At 39.7% G+C, this 23,094-nt stretch overlaps 5 protein-coding genes across 6 annotated transcripts in view; all 5 read right to left on the bottom strand.

The window, feature by feature from the left end:
- The window catches only part of LOC141761192 (uncharacterized), a 34,972-nt gene extending 14,176 nt beyond the window's left edge, over positions 1-20,796 (bottom strand). Inside the window, exons 1-4 of the mRNA XM_074624523.1 lie at positions 20,712-20,796; positions 18,899-19,329; positions 18,657-18,799; positions 3,507-4,496 (exon numbers count right to left, since the gene is read on the bottom strand). Of these exons, the coding sequence (XP_074480624.1) occupies positions 3,507-4,496; positions 18,657-18,799; positions 18,899-19,329; positions 20,712-20,796 (1,649 nt within the window). The remainder of the gene's footprint in view (positions 1-3,506; positions 4,497-18,656; positions 18,800-18,898; positions 19,330-20,711) is intronic.
- On the bottom strand, positions 90-2,972 carry LOC141760717 (uncharacterized). Of its 2 annotated transcripts, XM_074623766.1 has the most exons (5): positions 2,794-2,972; positions 1,948-2,351; positions 1,585-1,646; positions 1,341-1,489; positions 90-1,244 (listed from the first exon to the last, which is right to left on the bottom strand). In XM_074623766.1, the coding sequence occupies exons 1-5, from the start codon at positions 2,924-2,926 to the stop codon at positions 1,159-1,161; spliced, it is 834 nt and encodes a 277-aa protein (XP_074479867.1). In that variant the 5' UTR covers positions 2,927-2,972; the 3' UTR covers positions 90-1,158. The 2 variants fall into 2 exon arrangements, with proteins under 2 accessions (XP_074479867.1, XP_074479868.1); XM_074623767.1 differs by lacking the exon at positions 2,794-2,972 and having other exon boundaries at positions 1,948-2,475.
- Positions 3,190-20,796, bottom strand: LOC141761193 (uncharacterized). The gene is made up of 8 exons (XM_074624524.1): positions 20,712-20,796; positions 18,899-19,329; positions 18,657-18,799; positions 7,022-7,937; positions 6,386-6,859; positions 5,704-6,106; positions 4,648-5,019; positions 3,190-3,194 (listed from the first exon to the last, which is right to left on the bottom strand). Exons 1-8 carry the CDS (start codon positions 20,794-20,796, stop codon positions 3,190-3,192), a joined length of 2,829 nt encoding a protein of 942 aa, XP_074480625.1.
- Positions 3,190-23,094, bottom strand: part of LOC141761190 (uncharacterized) — a 32,048-nt gene continuing 12,143 nt past the window's right edge. The window contains exons 3-5 of the mRNA XM_074624521.1: positions 11,399-11,632; positions 8,350-9,097; positions 3,190-3,194 (exon numbers count right to left, since the gene is read on the bottom strand). Coding sequence (XP_074480622.1) covers positions 3,190-3,194; positions 8,350-9,097; positions 11,399-11,632 — 987 coding nt within the window. The remainder of the gene's footprint in view (positions 3,195-8,349; positions 9,098-11,398; positions 11,633-23,094) is intronic.
- The window catches only part of LOC141760718 (uncharacterized), a 2,911-nt gene continuing 901 nt past the window's right edge, over positions 21,085-23,094 (bottom strand). The window contains exons 3-6 of the mRNA XM_074623768.1: positions 22,773-23,094; positions 22,457-22,518; positions 22,213-22,361; positions 21,085-22,116 (exon numbers count right to left, since the gene is read on the bottom strand). The exon at positions 22,773-23,094 is cut by the window's right edge and continues 37 nt beyond it. Coding sequence (XP_074479869.1) covers positions 22,031-22,116; positions 22,213-22,361; positions 22,457-22,518; positions 22,773-23,094 — 619 coding nt within the window. The 3' untranslated portion in view covers positions 21,085-22,030. The remainder of the gene's footprint in view (positions 22,117-22,212; positions 22,362-22,456; positions 22,519-22,772) is intronic.

Genomic DNA, 23,094 nt, shown 5'->3' with positions numbered 1-23,094 from the left:
ACATACCTGATTCACTAACACAACAAAGGCTGAGACCGGCTGACTGGAAGACGCTATTGTTATATTTAATGATAGGACGGCACAGTAGATTTTGATTAACAGTGGTGCTTTAATTAAACATTAACATGAATTAACCTTAAATATGCCCTAATACACTTTGTATTTACCACAAAAAATTGCAAAACATAACGAGACAATTTAAATTCTTCAAAGATTGTGTATTCTGATCATTGTAAAGTTTCTGATAGAAATTGTACAAACTAAAAGAAATCTCACAGAATACAGTTATGCATGATTAGATACTTACACTTTGTATAAATCAAAAAATGAACAGCTCTGACATATATACCATGTATATCATGATGATAAAAATCGATGCATTGGTACACGGTTGGGGTGTGCAGCCCACTATGAGCTACATGTGTTCCTTCATTAAGACACTTGTTCCCTTTACAATATGCTCTGGGATATTGCTATGCCATGTTATGCCATGCTGTGGTATCAAGTGAAACCTAAACATGAATTTTACATGCATATGGAGACTAAAAAATATTGAGATCAATTTAATTTCAAAGTAAAACATAGACACAACACAGCATTTTGATAAATCCTTCCTTGTACAAATTACAAAGATCTACTTTTATTTTGAAGAAGACTAACTTCCCAAAAAGTCCACTGTGAAATCTCGCATTTACTAGGTGATTTTACGGTTTTACTCTTCAGTGTGGCTGGTTTTATTTGTTACTTATACTTGATTACTTGTTTGGCGTGACTAAACAAGACAGGATTAGTAACTGTCACTAAGTTAAATGTTGCTAGAACACATTATTTTCTGACATCCCAGGGCTTAATGTTATATTGTTTGTTTATTATTCTAGTGATGATTCAATGGACCAGTTGGCTGTGTCATTCGGTCTGGCCCAGGATCCTGGACATTCCCTCACAGAAATGTGTTCAGTTCGACAGACATACCTAATCCACTGTAATTAATGTGTCCATTCAATGCAAAGTTATATTTAATAGTAAGCTGTGAAGATGTGAAACGAAGATGTACAAGACATTTACTATAAGAATCTTGTATTTTTACTGACAACAAAATCATTTTATTACCAGTGATCGCAGTCTCAATGGCAATTCAAATGGTAATCAGCACTGATGCTATTGCTGGCTTGACAGTAGCCATGACAACAGTACCAGGCAGGATGCGGTGACGAGGCTGATCTTGTGGCTTACTCCACTTGAAGCTGTAAATGAGGAGAAAAAGGAAACAAAACATTAGTTCAACAAGCAGTTGTGTAACCTTTGAAAGTTTTGATCAAGTAGCACTCAGTATTGCTTACATATGCCATTCACGCTGATGGAGCTGATTTCAATGTCAAAGCCGGTGATGTCTGAAGCTGCCTGGATCAAAGTGTTCGCAATCTGAGTGTTATCAGGAACAGATGTGTTTACAAAGCTAAGTAAAGCGTTGGTGATGATTGATCCATTACTGCAGAAGGAGAAACAAAAATTATTGTTTCAAATATCAGATTCAGGCCACTATTCTTAAGTTGTAGGATAACACAGTGAATCTCAACAAATTACCTGAATGACACCACGTTCAATGCGCGGAAGGACGAGAAGGCCATGCTGAGAGGAGGTTCAAGCTAGAGAAACAGAAAAAAAATGTTTTTAAAAAACTTTTTACTTTTACTTTTGCCTTGGAACACTGAACTGTGCGTATACGAGTACAGTGAGCTGAAGGTGTAGTTATATTTGTCTTGATATATTCACCTTGATATCTCTGTCATTAATTCCTACTGGAAATTTGAATAAGTGACCTTATATATGTACAGTAGTATGTAGACTGTCTAGTAAGTGTTAAATTCTTTGAGTGGGTGCTTGAGCTCTCCCATGAAATAATTCAGTAGGTGTACCATCAGATTTTATTCTAAGGGTGAAATTTACCTGTCTCTTTATCATTGAAGCTCGATTTCTAAAAGCTGTAGATGATGAATTCAGCAAGTCATTTGTAAATGTGTCTTGAACAGATCTGAAAGTCACAGGCACAGCTGTTGTAGGTACTGCAGTTGTAGTTGAAGCAGTCGTGGTTACGGTTGTTGTAGGTGCTGCAGTTGTAGTTGAAGCAGTCGTAGTTACGGTTGTTGTAGGTGCTGCAGTTGTAGTTGAAGCAGTCGTAGTTACGGTTGTTGTAGGTGCTGCAGTTGTAGTTGAAGCAGTCGTGGTTACGGTTGTTGTAGGTGCTGCAGTTGTAGTTGAAGCAGTCGTAGTTACGGTTGTTGTAGGTGCTGCAGTTGTAGTTGAAGCAGTTGTGGTTACGGTTGTTGGAGGTGCTGTAGTTGTAGGTGGAGCTGTTGTAAAAACATAAATTTAAAGAATATGTAAATACGCAATGGTGCCCAAACCAAAAGGATTTCTTGTTTGATGTCAAACTGACATTGGTGCCAGTTTCACACACCTTTAAGAACCATCATAAAAGGCTAACAAAAACTTGGCTTTGCAGACCTTTTAGCATATTATCTACTTCTGAATTGGCTAATATAATTAACAAGATTTCTGATTCAGTACAAGTTAGCTTAGAAAATAGCTCATCCTGCTCCACACAGCACTGTTTAATGGATGGATTGAACTGCACAACACTGAAAACTGTTAAAGCTGTCTTTATGAATCTTGTCTTTATTTCTTGTATAGCAACATCAATTTGTTGCTGACTTATTTAAAAACACAGCATGAGCAGCACGAAACGTTGTTTAGATACTGATTAGAGTATAATATTGTTTTGTGTTTACTTACCTCTTACTGTGACTGAGTTGGGATCTATGGTCACGTTGAAGATACTGTTGGTAGTATTCACAGCGTCTACTAAGGTTTGAGTAATGTTATTAGCCGATGGGATTGCTGCACCCGGATTGAACTCAATCGCCATTGCTGCTACAGTTCCAACTGCTCTTGTGATTGATGTAGTTAAGGGACTGTATCATAAAAACAAATGTTAAATGATGACATGAAATTATTCTGCTGCATGGAGTCGTGTGGTTTACACATGACACTATTAACATTAGAAGACAAGAACTTTAAGACCCAAATCCTGCATGTAATGTAAAATCAGAGAAACACTCAAGAAAATGTTTTTACCTGAAACCAGTCACTCTGCATCTGGAAAAACCTGGATTAGGTCTGTATATCTGATTACACTGCAAAAAGAAAGCAAAATTGAAAGACCTTGAGAAGCTGTCAACGATAATGTTCTTTAAATGAAATTACACAGAAATACAATGATATTTGAAAAAAAATGCTGAAATTAATTTTCATCTTAACAGATTTGTCTTTTAACAAAAGCATTCTGTCCAATCCTTCATTCACAACACTGAAACAGTCAAAGAGGAAGGTACAATTTGAAAATGCACTCACTGGTTCTTCAATTCGTCTTGAAAGTCTTCTGGATTCACTGCTGCTGATGTCAGCAAGGGCAGGTGTAAAAGGTTCGCTCAAGCCCAATCTGACACCAAAAGTTTGAGGTGGAGCTGTTGTTGTTGGTGTTGTTGGTGTTGTTGGTGTTGTTGTTGCTGTTGTTGTTGTTGCTGTTGTTGTTGCTGTTGATGTTGTTGGTGTTGGTGTTGTTGATGTTATTGGTGGTGTTGTTGCTGTTGTTGTTGTTGGTGTTGGTGTTGTTTCTGTTATTGGTGGTGTTGTTGTTGGTGTTGTTGTTGTTGTTGATGTTATTGGTGTTGTTGTTGTTGTTGCTGTTGCTGTTGGTGTTGGTGTTGCTGTTGTTGATGTTATTGGTGTTGTTGGTGTTGGTGTTGTTGTTGCTGTTGGTGTTGGTGTTGCTGTTGTTGATGTTATTGGTGTTGTTGGCGTTGCTGTTGCTGTTGTTGTTGTTGTTGTTGGTGGTGGTGGTGGTGTTGTTGCTGTTGGTGTTGTTGTTGCTGTTGTTGATGGTGTTGTTGTTGGTGTTGTTGGTGGTGGTGGTGTTGTTGTTGTTTCTGTTGGTGTTGTTGTTGTTGGTGCTGTTGTTGTTGATGGTGTTGTTATTGTTGTTGGTGTTGTTGTTGACGTTGTTGTTGTTGTTGATGGTGTTGTTGTTGATGATGGTGTTGTTGTTGGTGGTGTTGTCGTTGGTGCTGTTGTTGTTGGTGTTGTTGTAGATGGTGTTGTTGTTGGTGATGTAGTTAATATTGTTGTTATTGCTGTTGCTGTTGTTGATGGTGTTGTTGTTGGTGCTGTTGTTGTTGATGGTATTGTTGTTGGTGCTGTTGTTGATGGTGTTGTTGGCGTTGTTGTTGTTGATGGTGTTGTTGTTGGTGTTGTTGTTGTCGATGGTACTGTTGTTGTCGCTGTTGTTGTTGGAGTTGTTGTTGGAGTTGTTGTTGGTGGTGTTGTTGGAGTTGTTGTTGGTGTTGTTGTTGTTGTTGGTGTTGTTGTTGTTGTTGGTGGTGGTGCTGTTGTTGTTGTTGCTGTTGTTGTTGATGGTGGTGTTGTTGGTGTTGTTGGTGCTGTTGTTGTCGATGGTGTTGGTGGTGTTGTTGACGTTGGTGGTGTTGTTGTTGTTGATGGTGTTGTTGTTGTTGTTGTTGGTGGTGATGTTGATATTGTTGTTATTGGTGTTGTTGTTGATGGTGTTGTTATTGGTGTTGTTGTTGGTGCTGTTGTTGATGGTGTTGTTGGTGCTGTTGTTGATGGTGTTGTTGTTGGTGCTGTTGTTGATGGTGTTGTTGCTGATGGTGTTGTTGGCGTTGTTGTTGATGGTGTTGTTGTTGGTGGTGTTGTTGTTGGTGTTGTTGACGGTGGTGTTATTGGTGTTGTTGTTGTCGATGGTGCTGTTGTCGCTGTTGTTGTTGGAGTTGTTGGAGTTGTTGATGTTGTTATTGGTGTTGTTGTTGATGGTGTTGTTATTGGTGTTGTTGTTGGTGCTGTTGTTGATGGTGTTGTTGGTGCTGTTGTTGATGGTGTTGTTGTTGCTGTTGTTGATGGTGTTGTCGTTGTTGTTGATGATGGTGTTGTTGTTGGTGGTGGTGCTGTTGTCGATGGTGTTGTTGTTGGTGCTGTTGTTGATGGTGTTGTTGTTGCTGTTGTTGATGGTGTTGTCATTGTTGATGATGATGGTGTTGTTGGTGTCGTTGTTGTTGGTGCTATAGTTGTTGATGGTGTTGTTGTTGTTGTTGATGGTGTTGTTGTTGGTGTTGTTGTTGGTGTTGTTGTTGACGGTGGTGTTATTGGTGTTGTTGTTGGTGCTGTTGTTGTCGATGATGTTGTTGTTGTCGCTGTTGTTGTTGGTGTTGTTGTTGTTGTTGTTGGAGGTGGTGCTGTTGATGTTGTAGGTGGTGTTGTTGGTGTTGTTGGTGTTGTTGTTGGTGGTGCTGTTGTTGTTGTTGTTGTTGTAGATGGTGTTGTTGTTGGTGATGTAGTTGATATTGTTGTTATTGCTGTTGATGTTGTTGATGGTGTTGTTATTGGTGTTGTTGTTGGTGCTGTTGTTGATGGTGTTGCTGTTGTTGATGGTGTTGTTGGTGCTGTTGTTGATGGTGTTGTCGTTGTTGATGATGATGGTGTTGTTGGTGTCGTTGTTGTTGGTGCTATAGTTGTTGTTGATGGTGTTGTCGTCGTTGTTGTTGATGGTGTTGTTGTTGGTGTTGTTGTTGACGGTGGTGTTATTGGTGTTGTTGTTGGTGCTGTTGTTGTCGATGATGTTGTTGTTGTCGCTGTTGTTGTTGGAGTTATTGTTGGTGGCGTTGTTGACGTTGGTGTTGTTGTTGTTGTTGTTGTTGGAGGTGGTGCTGTTGATGTTGTAGGTGGTGTTGTTGGTGTTGTTGTTGTTGTTGGTGGTGTTGTTGTTGTTGTTGGTGGTGGTGGTGTTGTTGTTGTTGTTGTTGGTGCTGCTGTTGATGTTGTAGGTGTTGTTGTTGTTGTTGGTGGTGGTGGTGTTGTTGTTGACGTTGTTGATGATGGTGTTGTTGTTGGTGTTGTTGTTGGTGCTGTTGTTGTTGGTGTTGTTGTTGTTGTAGATGGTGTTGTTGTTGGTGGTGATGTAGTTGATATTGTTGTTATTGCTGTTGATGTTGTTGATGGTGTTGTTGTTGTTGGTGTTGTTGTTGTTGGTGTTGTTGTTGTTGGAGGTGGTGCTGTTGATGTTGTAGGTGGTGTTGTTGTTGCTGTTGTTGTTGATGGTGGTGTTGTTGGTGGTGTTGTTGTTGTTGTTGGTGGTGGTGCTGTTGATGTTGTAGGTGGTGTTGTTGCTGTTGTTGTTGATGGTGGTGTTGTTGGTGTTGTTGTTGGTGGTGGTGCTGTTGTTGTTGATGGTGTTGTTGTTGATGATGGTGTTGTTGTTGTTGGTGCTGTTGTTGGTGTTGTTGATGTTGTTGTTGTTGGTGGTGGTGTAGCTGTTGTTGTTGCTGTTGCTGCTGTTGTTTGTGTTGTTGATGGTGTTGTTGTTGTTGTTGTTGTTGCTGTTGCAGTTGTTGTTGTTGTTGTTGTTGTTGATGATGGTGGTGGTGGTGTTGTTGTTGGTGCTGTTGCAGTTGTTGTTATTGGTGTTGTTGTTGGTGCTGTCGTTGTTGGTGTTGTTGTTGACGGTGGTGTTATTGGTGTTGTTGTTGGTGCTGTTGTTGTCGATGGTGTTGTTGTTGGAGTTGTTGTTGGAGTTGTTGTTGGTGGTGGTGGTGTTGTTGACGTTGGTGTTGTTGTTGTTGCTGTTGATGGTGTTGTTGGAGTTGTTGTTGGTGTTGTTGTTGTTGTTGGAGGTGGTGCTGTTGATGTTGTAGGTGGTGTTGTTGTTGCTGTTGTTGTTGATGGTGGTGTTGTTGTTGATGGTGGTGTTGTTGTTGGTGGTGGTGGTGTTGTTGTTGTTGGTGTTGTTGTTGCTGTTGTTGTTGGTGGTGGTGGTGGTGCTGTTGATGTTGTAGGTGGTGTTGTTGCTGTTGTTGTTGGTGCTGTTGTTGATGATGGTGTTGTTGTTGTTGGTGCTGTTGTTGGTGTTGTTGATGTTGTTGTTGTTGTTGTTGGTGGTGGTGGTGTAGCTGTTGTTGTTGCTGTTGCTGCTGTTGTTTGTGTTGTTGATGGTGTTGTTGTTGTTGTTTGTGCTGTTGCAGTTGTTGTTGTTGGTGTTGTTATTGTTGTTGTTGACATTGGTGTTGTTGATGGTGTTGTTGTTGCTGATGGTGTTGTCGTTGTTGATGTTGTTGTTTGTGCTGTTGATGGTGTTGGTGTTGTTGTTGGTGTTGCTGATGTTGTTGTTGGTGTTGCTGTTATTGCTGTTGTTGCTGTTGTTGTTTGTGTTGTTGATGGTGTTGTTGTTGTTGGTGTTGTTGTTGGTGCTGTTGCAGTTGTTGTTGGTGTTGGTGTTGTTGTTGACATTGGTGTTGCTGTTGTTGATGGTGTTGTTGTTGCTGTTGTTGATGGTGTTGTCGTTGTTGTTGATGATGGTGTTGTTGGTGTCGTTGTTGTTGGTGCTATTGTTGTTGTTGATGGTGTTGTTGCTGATGGTGTTGTCGTTGTTGATGTTGGTGTTGGTGCTGTTGTTGTTGTTGATGGTGTGGTTATTGTTGTTGTTGGTGTTGCTGATGTTGTTGTTGGTGTTGCTGTAGTTGTTGCTGTTGTTGCTGCTGTTGTTTGTGTTGTTGATGGTGTTGTTGTTGGTGCTGTTGCAGTTGTTGTTGTTGGTGTTGGTGTTGTTGTTGACATTGGTGGTGTTGTTGTTGTTGATGGTGTTGTCGTTGTTGTTGATGATGGTGTTGTTGGTGTCGCTGTTGTTGGTGCTATTGTTGTTGATGGTGTTGTTGTTGCTGTTGTTGTCGATGGTGTCGCTGTTGTTGTTGGCGTTGTTGTTGCTGGTGTTGTTGGTACTGTTGTTGTTGATTGTGTTGTTGTTGGTGTTGTTGGTGTTGTTGTTGCTGTTGTTGTTGTTGGTGTTGTTATTGGTGGTGTTGTTGTTGGTGGTGCTGTCGTTGTTGGTGTTGTTGTTGACGGTGGTGTTATTGGTGTTGTTGTTGGTGCTGTTGTTGTTGTTGGAGTTGTTGTTGGTGGTGGTGGTGTTGTTGACGTTGGTGTTGTTGTTGTTGCTGTTGATGGTGTTGTTGGAGTTGTTGTTGGTGTTGTTGTTGTTGTTGGAGGTGGTGGTGCTGTTGATGTTGTAGGTGGTGTTGTTGTTGCTGTTGTTGTTGATGGTGGTGTTGTTGGTGTTGTTGGTGGTGCTGTTGTTGTTGATGGTGTTGTTGTTGATGATGGTGTTGTTGTTGTTGTTGGTGCTGTTGTTGGTGTTGTTGATGTTGTTGTTGTTGGTGGTGGTGTAGCTGTTGTTGTTGCTGCTGTTTGTGTTGTTGATGGTGTTGTTGTTGTTGGTGGTGCTGTTGCAGTTGTTGTTGTTGGTGTTGTTGTTGACATTGGTGTTGTTGATGGTGTTGTTGTTGCTGATGGTGTCGTTGTTGATGTTGGTGTTGTTGTTTGTGCTGTTGTTGTTGATGGTGTTGTTGTTGTTGGTGTTGTTGTTGGTGTTGCTGATGTTGTTGTTGGTGTTGCTGTTGTTGCTGTTGTTGCTGCTGTTGTTTGTGTTGTTGATGGTGTTGTTGTTGTTGGTGCTGTTGCAGTTGTTGTTGTTGGTGTTGGTGTTGTTGACATTGGTGTTGTTGTTGTTGATGGTGTTGTTGTTGCTGTTGTTGATGGTGTTGTCGTTGTTGTTGATGATGGTGTTGTTGGTGTCGTTGTTGTTGGTGCTATTGTTGTTGTTGATGGTGTTGTTGTTGCTGATGGTGTTGTTGTTGATGTTGGTGTTGGTGCTGTTGTTGTTGATGGTGTGGTTATTGTTGTTGTTGGTGTTGTTGTTGGTGTTGCTGATGTTGTTGTTGTTGTTGTTGCTGTAGTTGTTGCTGTTGTTGCTGCTGTTGTTTGTGTTGTTGATGGTGTTGTTGTTGGTGGTGCTGTTGCAGTTGTTGGTGTTGGTGTTGATGGTGTTGTAGGAGTTGTTGTTGGTGTTGTTGTTGTTGGAGGTGGTGCTGTTGATGTTGTTGGTGTTGTTGTTGTTGTTGTTGTTGTTGTTGGTGTTGTTGTTGTTGTTGTTGTTGTAGGTGTTGTTGTTGTTGTTGGTGGTGGTGTTGTTGACGTTGTTGTTGGTGCTGTTGTTGTTGGTGTTGTTGTTGTTGTAGATGGTCTTGTTGTTGGTGGTGATGTAGTTGATATTGTTGTTATTGCTGTTGATGTTGTTGATGGTGTTGTTGTTGTTGGAGGTGGTGCTGTTGATGTTGTAGGTGGTGTTGTTGTTGTTGTTGATGGTGGTGTTGTTGGTGGTGTTGTTGTTGTTGTTGGTGTTGTTGTTGTTGTTGCTGTTGTTGTTGTTGGTGGTGCTGTTGATGTTGTAGGTGGTGTTGTTGCTGTTGTTGTTGATGGTGGTGTTGTTGGTGTTGTTGTTGGTGGTGCTGTTGTTGTTGATGGTGTTGTTGTTGTTGGTGCTGTTGTTGGTGTTGTTGATGTTGTTGTTGGTGGTGGTGTAGCTGTTGTTGCTGTTGCTGCTGTTTGTGTTGTTGATGGTGTTGTTGTTGTTGGTGGTGCTGTTGGAGTTGTTGTTGTTGTTGATGATGATGATGGTGTTGTTGTTGTTGGTGCTGTTGCAGTTGTTGTTATTGGTGTTGTTGTTGTTGGTGCTGTCGTTGTTGGTGTTGACGGTGGTGTTATTGGTGTTGTTGTTGGTGCTGTTGTTGGAGTTGTTGGAGTTGTTGTTGGTGGTGGTGGTGGTGTTGTTGACGTTGGTGTTGTTGTTGTTGCTGTTGATGGTGTTGTTGGAGTTGTTGTTGGTGTTGTTGTTGGAGGTGGTGCTGTTGATGTTGTAGGTGGTGGTGTTGTTGTTGCTGTTGTTGTTGATGGTGGTGTTGTTGTTGTTGGTGGTGGTGTTGTTGTTGTTGCTGTTGTTGTTGTTGGTGGTGGTGGTGCTGTTGATGTTGTAGGTGGTGTTGTTGCTGTTGTTGTTGATGGTGGTGGTGTTGTTGTTGTTGGTGCTGTTGTTGTTGATGGTGTTGTTGTTGATGATGGTGTTGTTGTTGTTGGTGCTGTTGTTGGTGTTGTTGATGTTGTTGTTGTTGTTGGTGGTGGTGTAGCTGTTGTTGTTGCTGCTGTTGTTTGTGTTGTTGATGGTGTTGTTGTTGGTGGTGGTGGTGCTGTTGCAGTTGTTGTTGTTGGTGTTGTTGTTGACATTGGTGTTGTTGATGGTGTTGTTGTTGCTGATGGTGTTGTCGTTGTTGATGTTGGTGTTGTTGTTTGTGCTGTTGTTGTTGATGGTGTTGTTGTTGTTGGTGTTGGTGATGTTGTTGTTGTTGTTGCTGATGTTGTTGTTGGTGTTGCTGTTGTTGGTGTTGGTGTTGTTGACATTGGTGTTGTTGTTGTTGATGGTGTTGTTGTTGCTGTTGTTGATGATGGTGTTGTCGTTGTTGTTGATGATGGTGTTGTTGGTGTCGTTGTTGTTGGTGCTATTGTTGTTGCTGATGGTGTTGTCGTTGTTGTTGATGTTGGTGTTGGTGCTGTTGTTGTTGTTGATGGTGTGGTTATTGTTGTTGTTGGTGTTGTTGTTGGTGTTGCTGATGTTGTTGTTGGTGTTGCTGTAGTTGTTGCTGTTGTTGCTGCTGTTGTTTGTGTTGTTGTCGGTGTTGTTGTTGGTGCTGTTGCAGTTGTTGTTGTTGGTGTTGGTGTTGTTGTTGACATTGGTGGTGTTGTTGTTGATGGTGTTGTTGGTGCTGTTGTTGATGGTGTTGTCGTTGTTGTTGTTGTTGGTGGTGCTATTGTTGTTGTTGATGGTGTTGTTGTTGCTGTTGTTGTTGTTGGCGTTGTTGTTGCAGGTGTTGTTGGTACTGTTGTTGTTGATTGTGTTGTTGTTGGTGTTGTTGCTGCTGTTGGTGTTGTTGTTGCTGTTGTTGTTGCTGTTGTTGTTGTTGGTGTTGTTATTGTTGGTGTTGTTGTTGGTGGTGCTGTCGTTGTTGGTGTTGTTGTTGACGACAGTGTTGTTATTGGTGTTGTTGTTGGTGCTGTTGTTGTCGATGGTGTTGTTGTTGCTGTTGATGCTGTTGTTGTTGGTGTTGTTGTTAATGATGGTGTTGTTGTTGTTGTTGTTGTTGATGATGATGATGGTGTTGTTGGTGTTGTTGTTGTTGGTGATGTTGATGTTGATGGTGTTGTTATTGTTGCTGTTGCTGTTGCTGTTGTTGTTGTTGGTGGTACTGTTGTTGATTGTGTTGTTGTTGTTGTTGTTGTTGGTGGTGCTGTTGTTGTTGTTGTTGTTGTTGTTGGTGGTGGTGGTGGTGTTGTTGTTGTTGGTGCTGTTGTTGATGGCGTTGTTATTGGTGTTGGTGGTGGTGCTGTTGGTGTTGTTGTTGATGGTGTTGTTGTTGTTGTTGTTGTTGATGATGGTGGTGTTGTTGTTGTTGTTGGTGGTGGTGTTGTTGACATTGTTGTCATTGGTGTTAATGTTGTTGTTGATGGTGTTGTTGTTGTTGATGATGGTGGTGTTGTTGTTGTTGTTGATTGCGTTGCTGTTGATGGAGTTGTTGTTGGTGTTGTTGAAGGTGGTGTTGTTGTTGGTGTTGTTGTTATTGTTGGTGCTATTGTTGTTGGTGTTGTTGTTGTTGTTGTTGTTGTTGCTGGTGTTGTTGTTGTTGTTGATGGTGTTGTTGTTGATGGTGGTGTTGTTTGTGTTTGTGCAGCAGCAAGTGTTGCTGCAGCTAAAAAGTACCAAAAGAAAGGATTACTAAAACACAAGTTACCTTTTGCCGTTATTGACTCATCGTTATCTAAAGATGATACTTGACTTGGATGTGTCTTTATAAAAAATACAGGATGAGGTGTAGAAAAGAATTTCACCTCAACTTCATGTTGTGTTTTGCCCTACACCTTTTCCATTATTTTCTATCAAGAACCTTCAAAGCCAATTGGTTTAACATCACACAGCTTACCTATTATAATCAGGAAAATTGATATGATCCGTCCGACACCCATCCTGGTTTTCTTTTGATTCTAGAAATTCAAACAATACAGACACTTACTCACAGAAACAGCATGTCAAAACCTTTTGCACTACAGTTACTAATGACTAGAATTATTACTTTTTAAGTAGTACACAGTATCCAATCTGCAAATAACAGTATTCGCTATAGCAGTATGTTGAGTCTTGATATCGCAAGGGGCACAAAACATTCAAAAGGAGACGGTTTGATATATAATACAATATGTGTACACCTCATAGTAATCCATGTCCTGAACCAAATAGCTTTTATACTTTAAAACAAGTGTGATAAAATGAAACTTTCACTTCTGTAAAAGTCATCTATGTTTCAATATATTGTACAACATTTTAATTTTTTTGGCGTTCTGACAAAATACAAAAACTGTTCAACCATCAACCACATGCATCACATTTTACTTTAATTTTTTCATATTAATTTTTTTAACTGAATTTGATAATAGGGTGTTAGTGTGCTTGTATCTAAAACAGTGCATTTTAACAAAACTGCGTAAAGAAAGGGTACATGTGCCATGTAAGTACAGATGGGGAAAAAAATTATACAGCACTTTTAATGTGGATAAAAATATAATATCAGTTAAAGAGAACCCTACAACAGCATTTCACAACACAATAAAAAATGTTAATGACTTCATGTGACAATCGCTTATTGTCACTTTAAATATGTTATAATGACATATCATTTGTAATGAAATAGAAATGCATGAACTTTTCCTAAAAGTAAGAAATATATGATAATAAGATGTATTGATACAATGAATAAATCAACTCAAAAAAATTCCACAGACACATGCATGCTCTCTGTCTTTCTCTCTCACACAGCACCATGTTTACATGTACAAAAGCCTATAAAATTAAAAATGTACTTACCCAAAATGAAAAGATATAAGATGAAAAGTTATAAATTCCCCCTTTCTATCTGCTTTTAATGTTTTAAAGTATTTCAGTTTCTTTTAATTCAGTCCCGTTTACAATCACATCTGTGATATTGCAAACCTTTCACCAGATGTGACCGTCCACATCTATTAAGGCCTTTATATTGGAGTGGAATAAATGCTGATGACGTGATTCATAGATGATAAATTTTTCAGATATGTTGTTACACCTTAGTGATGAACAGGCAGGCTTTCCGGTGTCAATTTGTCAGTTTCTTGGCTCAGTATCATGGCATAATCCCTCCTTTTGTCCTGTGAAACCGGTTGCTGTTCCTCCAGTGTAACAGTACATTAGAACAAACAAATCAATATAGATTTCTAGTGACGTGGTAATGGTGTGGGAAGAAATGCAAAAAAACAAAAAAAAGAATAGCACATTCATACATATTGAACAAATATTGTTTTTGGTATTTGAAGTTATTGGAGGAAATATATATAGAGATATACAATACAATACAATACAATACAACACAAGTACAATCAAATTTATATGGACACATAAAACGAAAAAACAACAACTGCAGCATTTTGTTGCTGTATAAGCACTACAGCTGCTTATACAGGCTTTCTGCAGGGTTCACCATGTTAAATGTAAAACATTTTTAAAGGAGACATATCATGATCATTTTCAGGTTCATTCTTTTTTATTTTGGGTTTATACTAGAACATTAAAAATTGTAATGTTAAAAAAACTTTATTTTTCTCATACTGTCTGTCTGAATATAACTCTATCCACCCTCTGTCTCAAACGCTTCGTTTTAGTGCCCCCAACAAAAGCTTGGTACTGAAACGCATCAGAGTTTGCTTTTAGGTCTAACATGACTATGCCATGACAATAAAGGCATTTTAAAGGTTTAAAATGTGCGTGCCTTGGAGTTTTCTTGTGATTTTTGTGTCTACATGTATCTTTATCCAGAGAGCACCTCAAATAAACTCTAGTTGAGTCCAGGAAGTGCTCCTACCCAAACATTTTTTTAAGATCAGGTTTGTCTGGTTTATGTTTTTTATGAAGTGTCTTAAACAACTTAAATAATATGTTTCTGTAAAGCTTTACTTTTTTCTTTCAAAGTAAGCTTACATTGTCCAGCATTATAATTAATATGCAGTTTCCATCTATCCTTCTATTCTATTTTTACAGTTTATCATCAGGATGCTTAGCTTGTAGTTTCAGTGACGTCTTTAGCTGTGTAGTCTATCCCTGTGTTGTTTTTGCATTGAACCTCCTTAAGTCACCTGTCATTCAAACATTGTTGACGCATGACTTATGCATTCATTCATGGCAGATTAGTTTTGTCTCGTACTTCCAAAACTGCACAATACAAATTCTGCTCAACAGGAAAAAAAACAAACAAAGACAATGATGCAGCTAAAAACTTTTATACAATGTGGATTTGATCCTCCATTACATAAAGGTCACTGTGAGTCAAGGTTATGTTGGTTTTCATAATTCAGACAGAAGGCAGTAATCATATGACTCATAGGCCTAAATATAACCACTGCACTGATGCAGCGAATTTGGAACATAACATATACATACATTACTTATTACATTCACATAACTTGTACTCAAGACACACTATACCTGATGCATTAGGTATATTGTGTTGGGAGTACAATCTGATAATAAGATGTACCCCAAAATGGTTTTTTTTAAATGATACTGTGGCCAATTGTGGAACATGCTTTGTGTTATATATTATAAAGTCCGGATATTCAGCTCTGATATCTTCAGGAAACATAATATTGAAGTCACTGGTGGTTTTTGTTTTTCCACTTTACTTGGGAATTTTTGTGAATACAAAGGAACGTAGAAAAATATGAAAATATGAAAGAAACAAAATCAAAACGCCCGGTTATTAATTGAATGTATATGTAGCAAATAAAATAGGAGATTCAAGAGTTCTGATGTACATTTCAAATTCCTTTGATAAAACAGAGAAGAGAGGTTTCAGTTATCGCTGCAAGTGAACATGGACATGTTGAGTTAAAGACATTTGCACAAACATCCTATAGGATTCTGGACTCATTTGAAATAACTAATATACTGTATATATATATATATACATTTTATTTTAAATTTTTGCGAGCAGTTCTATTCCACTGGGAAACAACATTTGGTATAGCATAGCTACAGTGTCGGCCGGGTGGAAACAGTAGGGCTTATACACGCTGTACAGCGCCAGAAACAGGTTGAGATAAAGAAAAAGGAAAAAATATTGAAAATCTGGAGAAAAACGGGATAAGTGTGACCCTGGGAGGAAATCGGGAGATGGCGATGACAAACGTGAGTCTCCCGGGAAAATCGTGAGGGTTGACAAGTATGTAAGTTGTGAGAACACTGCTGCTAAGCAAAGGCAATATTAACGTTACTGTTGGTATCCAGAAGCCACAGAGCCTAACAATTTAGCAAGTGGGTAACATAATGAAGGAAATGCAAAGGCATAATGACAGGAAAAAGTATTCGTCAGTTGGGAAAATCAACATTTTCCTCAGACATATTATAAAATTGCGAAGAAAACAATATACGACTAAAATTACAATATACTCACTTATTATGCACCAAAAAATGAACTTCCATGGCCTCCGCCATTTCTGACAACGTCAACAAACACGTCACAACTCGTGAACTTGGAGCTTTCAGAAACTTTACACTTACGAGGTCGTTCATATGGACTCTTCTCGTGAACACGGCAGACACGACCCCATTTGAAGGCACCAATAGACGGGTTTCTTGTATACAAACATTGCTGGGTGCGTGCGCATTCAGGGGGCAAAACCGCTTATGCAGCCGTTGTAATCAACGTAGATTTCGCATTGTTTGTACATTCTTGTTGACTATACTAGACCCATGCAGAGTCCAACCACCAGATACCATTATCACATGATGTATTATTCTGAGATTTGTTTATTATTATCTCATGTTATAGAATGGGTAATGTTAGATCAGACATAAGTGTGATTTGACTTGGGGGACCAGGGTCTGTTTGGTTGACACTCTGGTTGGAGTTCAAGTCAAGGCGTGAGTCCCTCTTGATTTTTTCGTTAGCGATTCCTCAACAGGTATAACGTTAGTATATAAAACTGGAGACTTGGATTTTAGTCTTGTTATTAGTACAACCACTCACACAGCAACTCTTTGTATGTCGGGCAGGTGAACATTAACATTAGACCCCTGACGGCTCTCTATTTAATAGCGTGTTGCTGGTTGCTAACTAACGTTAGCGGTTAGCCGTCAGGTTGGAAACGTAACGCCAAAAATCAATGCAGTATTGCTGATATGTCCGATTCAAATTCAAAGGAAGGTTAGCTAATGTTAGCTTCCACGGCTGCTTGTTGTTGTGTCCGCGGGAGAGGAGGAGCGGCTGCCCCGGTAAACTACCAGACGTCTTCCCTTCAAAATTTAACGTTACGGCATAGCCTACCGGAGTGAGCTTTCCCCCGCTGTAACTGCGTAATGTCACAGCAATTAAGAGCCGTAACAAAGTCTTGCATCACTTTTAAATTTTAAGGCATAGTCGCTAAATATAAATAGATATTTCCGTATTGTGTGGGTCGATCACCCTGTTGTTGATCAGTTCATTTTTATCGATCTGTGGAGCATGACAGCTCGCCATGACCACCCGCATCTTGTGTGATTAGAATGCTTTTGCCCATCAGGCCTGGATCCATAATCTCCCTCTGTTTTTTAGCGACGGCATGTGATCCCCTCGGAATATTAAACATTTTCAATCCATCTTTTCTGTGGTTGGTGCAGTTTACTTCACAACAACTCCTTGTCATCTCTGCTATGCAGCTTGGCTCTGCTAGATTTGCTGTGCTTTCTACCCCCTACCTGCGTGCGCATCTCTGTGATGACTTTGCACAGAAACCCATCTATTCTAAAACGCTGCTCTGTGATCACCATAGGGCTGTGATTATGTCGGGTGATTAATCGTTTGGCCTATAGAATGGAAAAATAAGTAGTCAACTAGAATGGCACTCGGAGTGCGAATACCTCCGCCAAGGTGCCTGACTTTAAAAACAGATCACAGATCACAGCTGGCGGTATCGTGAGGTGGTCGGCTTAATATCAACACGGTGTATTACTGTGTAATGTGTCGGCGGATGCATCTCTCATTCAGCAGCCTTGTTTTGTCTGTATAACGTTACACTACGTTGTCTGTCATCCCGACATCTACTGCTTTTTTCTTTCTCACCGCGGAAGGCCAGCAGCTCCCGCCGCACCTCTGAGTCTCGCCACACATCCACAGATGTATCTCTCTGTTCTCAGAAGGAGGAAGAAGGCGGGGTCATGCGTCATCAACGCATCATCAGTCACACTGCGCATGTGTTATACCCAGAGGTCTTAATGCTCAGGTTGATCTGAATTCTTAAAAAAATTCCTGAATCCGGATATACATCCAGATTGCCACCAAAATCTAATGGATTGTTCATTGTGCCACACCACACCTCTCCAAAACTTTTTATTCAAATCCATCTCAAACATTTGGAGTAATCCTGCTAACAGACAGACAGACAGACAGACAGATAGACAAACAAACGCCGGTGAAAACATAACATCCTTCAAGGCCTTAAAGGAGGTAATAAAAATGCCCATCACAAGCTCCCAGAGCCCATGGTGACTTCTTCAGATGCTTCTTTTATCCCAACAACAGTTCACAAAGTAACCAAATGGCCTTTACTATCTTATGAGACAAAGTAAAGAAAATGTTTTCAAATTTAAGGCCGGAACCAGGACATATTTGGCCTCTTTCCATGATAAATGACAAGATGATCAAAATTGATCAACTAATCAATTAATTGACTAATTGTTTCAGCTCTAGAGGTGCTTGAGTGAGTAGCGTCTAGGGGCACCTATTGGCAGAAATGGAATATAATATCAATAAGTATGTTTTCTTTAGTGTATAATCATCATAAGAGTCAGAGTGTTTTCGTTACCTTAGAAGGAGGCGTTTATATCTACATAGGGAGCGGGTCCTCTCTTCACGTAGCCAGGCACCATGTATTCTCCAAATAACCTACGCTACTCCTTCAACAGCTCTAGAGAGGGCCATTCGCGTTTTCACGTCAGCCACCGTAGTTCTTCTACATGCTTGGCACACTGCTAGATGTTACACACTTAAAAATATTTGTAATGTTTTAAGCTATTTATAGCAATTAATGGCATTTGAATATAAATATAGACTTAATTACTTATTTAATTATTCATTCCAGACCTTGGTCAAACAACATGTAGCTAACCTAGATTGGAGGTGACTACAGAAAGCAAGACTAATAATAGTAATAATAATAATAAATTGGACTTATATAGCACATTTAAAGAAACCCAAGGATGCTTTACAAAGCGGGCACACAAAATCATACTGATAAAGAGAACAGAGAAAAAAAAATAATATATATATATATAACCAGGTAATTATAACGAATGATGTGTAGGAAGAGTTAGAGGTCATAGGCCTTGATGAACAGGTGGTGCTTGAGGTGTTTTTTTGAAAGTGTCCAGGGATGAAGAATTTCTGATCTCGGGAAGGAGAGAGTTCCAAAGGGTGAGGGCTGCGACGCTGAAGGCTCTGTCACCGAAGGTTTATGGGTGATGATTGGAAGCCAGTGAAGATGGATGAGTGTAGGGGTGATGTGCTGCCAGGGCCTAGTGCAGGTGAGAACCCTGGCAGCTGAGTTTTGGACATACTGGAGCCTGTCCAGGGCTTTGCTGGATACCCCCAGACAGGACTCCATTGCAGTAGTCCAGACTGGAGGTGATGAAGGCATGGATAAAGGTCTCTGCCACGGAGTCTGAGAGCGATGGCCGGAGTCGGGAAATGTTTTTGAGGTGGTAGAAGGTGGTTTTTGTGACGGATTTGATGTGTGACTGAAATGAGAGGGTGGAGTCCAGGATGACGCCTAGGTTGCGGACCTAGGAGTATGGGCAGATGGAGCTGCCATCCATGTCCAGGAGGAGATCTCCAACCTTCCGGAGCAGTGCCTTAGGGGCCACAACCATGAGCTCTGTTTTGCTGCTGTTGAGTTTGAGAAGGTTTGATGACATCCATGTTTTTATTTCATGCAGGCAGTTGACTAGGGACTGAGGGGGGAGGTGAGTGGATGGCTTGGTGCTGAGGTAGAGCTGTGTTTCGTCGGCGTAGGAGTTGAAACTGAGACCATGGTGGCGGATAATCTGACCGAGGGGGAGCTTGTAGATGGTGAAGAGGAGGGGTCCAAGCACAGAACCTTGAGGCACACCTTGGTTGACTGGGGCTGGGGAGGAGCTGGAGTCACTGATGGTGATGAACTGTTTTCTGTTGGAGAGATATGATTGAAACCAGGAGAGAGCTGTTCCGGTGAGTCCTTGGTGGTCAGATAGGTGGTTGAGGAGGATGGACTGGGAGACTGTGTCAAAAGCTGCGGAGAGGTCAAGGAGGATGGGGATGGAGATGTGGCCGGAATCAACTGCGATTAGGAGGTCGTTGGTGATTTTGATGAGGGCAGTCTCAGACTAAAGTATGACTGCTATTACGTGCACATTATGTTTATTTTTTTATTACGTTTATTGTTGCTTGCTTTGTATTCATTGGTATTATGTACATGTTCAGCACTTTGGTCAACTGCGGTTGTTTTTTAAACATGCTATATAAATAAAGTTTGACTTGACTAAAGTTTGAAAAGAAACGTTACATTCTTCATCTCACAAATAAAAAGTTGAATTTGTATGCAATAACACCCCCTTGTTCGATTCAATACACTAAAGGAGCAGGGTGGTAGCCAGGATTTTAGTCCAAGGTTGTGGTGGGGACATAGTCAATCCTTTAATTGTTTATTTTGTTGGCCTAAGTTGAATAAAATATATTGAATCTAAAAATACTGGGGTCAGCCGATTAAAATGCCCCAATGATGATGATTTTTGACTGCAGAATTTCCCCAAATTGCTAAAACTCTCAAATTTCTGCTAGAGCCTTGCTTGGTCTGGTATTACCAATGGCTAATGGTGGCTAACACTAGTTAATGTTAGCTAACTTAGATAGATATTGCTGTATTACAGACATCATTGATCAACTTGTTGGCTTTATAACTCATACTTGTTACTACTATGTTGTGCTTCAGCATGATGTTACATAGACTAATTTTAGGTCGGTGCTGTAACATAGATCTTTGACATGACACCTTTGGCTGGGGTTTTGAATCTTTTGGGATATTGGTTCCTTTTTTGTCCTAGCAGTGATTGAAAAATGAAAATGTGTTTTAGATTTTTTAAGGCTGTTTTATGGTTGGAAGAAACCGGTGCAGTTTAGTATATGAACTTTTTTTTGGGAAGGTGTAGTCGCTGTTCAAAAATAACAATCAAGATTGAAATGACTAAAGATTAAAGAGTACACCATAATTCTAGCCCTTATCTTTGTTTGGTAGAAAGATTAGAGATGTTGACTTCTGTTATAAAGACAAAAAATGTGTGTCTTGCTAACTTACAGTATATACTAGTTTACAAGTATTTGTGTCCCAAATTCACAATTTAATTATTTTGGTCATGTTGTGAAAGTAATGTACACCTTTATATCTTCATTATTGACCACTGCATCAGTTTCTGCTCCTATAAAGTCTATTTAGGCTTGCCTTTAAGATAACAGGAGGGGTTTCTTTGTCAACCTAAAAACGGAGAGCGTTGCAAATAATGGTTAAATGGCAAGTTTCTAAGAAGGTTTATGGTTAACATTATTCTTACTTTATTATCCTTAAGTCTATTAAAATGCTTCTTTTTTTGTGAGAGCCATTACAAAAAAATAATTTACAGTGGCAGATGATGGTTTTGATGCTGGTGGATACTTTGAGTTTGAGGTGATTGAAGAAGAATGTATCTCTCAGGCTGTCTGGCATGTTTGAATAGATAAAAGAATCTCGTAGGAAAAGTAAACACACCACTCCCAGTTCTCTCTTTTTGAACAAACCTGATTCACTAACACAACAAAGGCTGAGACCAGCTGATCGGAAGACGCTATTGTGATATTTAATGATAGGACGGCACAGTAGATTTTGATTAACAGTGGTGCTTTAATTAAACATTAACATGAATTAACCTTAAATATGCCCTGATACACTTTGTATTTACCACAAAAAATTGCAAAACATAACATGAGAGACAATTTAAATTCTTCAAAGATTGCGTATTCTGATCATTGTAAAGTTTCTGATAGAAATTGTACAAACTAAAAGAAATCTCACAGAATACAGTTATGCATGATTACATACTTACACTTTGTATAAATCAAAAAATGAACAGTGCTCTGCTCTGACATATATACCATGTATATCATGATGATAAAAATCTATGCATTGGTACACGGTTGGGGTGTGCAGCCCATTATGAGCCAAATGTGTTCCTTCATTAAGACACTTGTTCCCTTTACAATATGCTCTGGGATATTGCTATGCCATGTTATGCCATGCTGTGGTATCAAGTGAAACCTAAACATGAATTTTACATGCATATGGAGACTAAAAAATATTGAGATCAATTTAAATTCAAAGTAAAACATAGACACAACCCAGCATTTTGATTAATCCTTCCTTGTACAAATTACAAAGATCTACTTTTATTTTGAAGAAGACTAACTTCCCAAAAAGTCCACTGTGAAATCTCGCATTTACTAGGTGATTTTACGGTTTTACTCTTCAGTGTGGCTGGTTTTATTTGTTACTTATACTTGATTACTTGTTTGGCGTGACTAAACAAAACAGGATTAGTAACTGTCACAAGTTAAATGTTGCTAGAACACATTATTTTCTGACATCCCAGGGCTTAATGTTATATTGTTTGGTTTATTATTCTAGTAATGATTCAATGGACCAGTTGGCTGTGTCATTCGGTCTGGCCCAGGATCCTGGACATTCCCTCACAGAAATGTGTTCAGTTCGACAGACATACCTAATCCACTGTAATTATTGTGTCCATTCAATGCAAAGTTATATTTAATAGTAAGCTGTGAAGATGTGAAACGAAGATGTACAAGACATTTACTATAAGAATCTTGTATTTTTACTGACAACAAAATCATTTTATTACCAGTGATCGCAGTCTCAATGGCAATTCAAATGGTAATCAGCACTGATGCTATTGCTGGCTTGACAGTAGCCATGACAACAGTACCAGGCAGGATGCGGTGACGAGGCTGATCTTGTGGCTTACTCCACTTGAAGCTGTAAATGAGGAGAAAAAGGAAACAAAACATTAGTTCAACAAGCAGTTGTGTAACCTTTGAAATTTTTGATCAAGTAGCACTCAGTATTGCTTACATATGCCATTCACGCTGATGGAGCTGATTTCAATGTCAAAGCCGGTGATGTCTGAAGCTGCCTGGATCAAAGTGTTCGCAATCTGAGTGTTATCAGGAACAGATGTGTTTACAAAGCTAAGTAAAGCGTTGGTGATGATTGATCCATTACTGCAGAAGGAGAAACAAAAATTATTGTTTCAAATATCAGATTCAGGCCACTATTCTTAAGTTGTAGGATAACACAGTGAATCTCAACAAATTACCTGAATGACACCACGTTCAATGCGCGGAAGGACGAGAAGGCCATGCTGAGAGGAGGTTCAAGCTAGAGAAACAGGAAAAAAAATGTGCGTATACGAGTACAGTGAGCTGAAGGTGTAGTTATATTTGTCTTGATATATTCACCTTGATATCTCTGTCATTAATTCCTACTGGAAATTTGAATAAGTGACCTTATATATGTACAGTAGTATGTAGACTGTCTAGTAAGTGTTAAATTCTTTGAGTGGGTGCTTGAGCTCTCCCATGAAATAATTCAGTAGGTGTACCATCAGATTTTATTCTAAGGGTGAAATTTACCTGTCTCTTTATCATTGAAGCTCGATTTATAAAAGCTGTAGATGATGGATCCAGCAAGTCATTTGTAAATGTGTCTTGAACAGATCTGAAAGTCACAGGTAGAGCTGTTGTAGGTGCTGCAGTTGTAGTTGAAGCAGTCGTGGTTACGGTTGTTGTAGGTGCTGCAGTTGTAGTTGAAGCAGTCGTAGTTACGGTTGTTGTAGGTGCTGCAGTTGTAGTTGAAGCAGTCGTGGTTACGGTTGTTGTAGGTGCTGCAGTTGTAGTTGAAGCAGTCGTAGTTACGGTTGTTGTAGGTGCTGCAGTTGTAGTTGAGGCAGTTGTG

The sequence above is a fragment of the Sebastes fasciatus genome, chromosome 22, assembly GCF_043250625.1.
Source record: "Sebastes fasciatus isolate fSebFas1 chromosome 22, fSebFas1.pri, whole genome shotgun sequence".
Classification (NCBI taxonomy): domain Eukaryota; kingdom Metazoa; phylum Chordata; class Actinopteri; order Perciformes; family Sebastidae; genus Sebastes; species Sebastes fasciatus.
The sequence above is the reverse complement of the archived record's forward strand: the minus strand, read 5'-3'. Positions and strand labels throughout refer to the sequence as shown.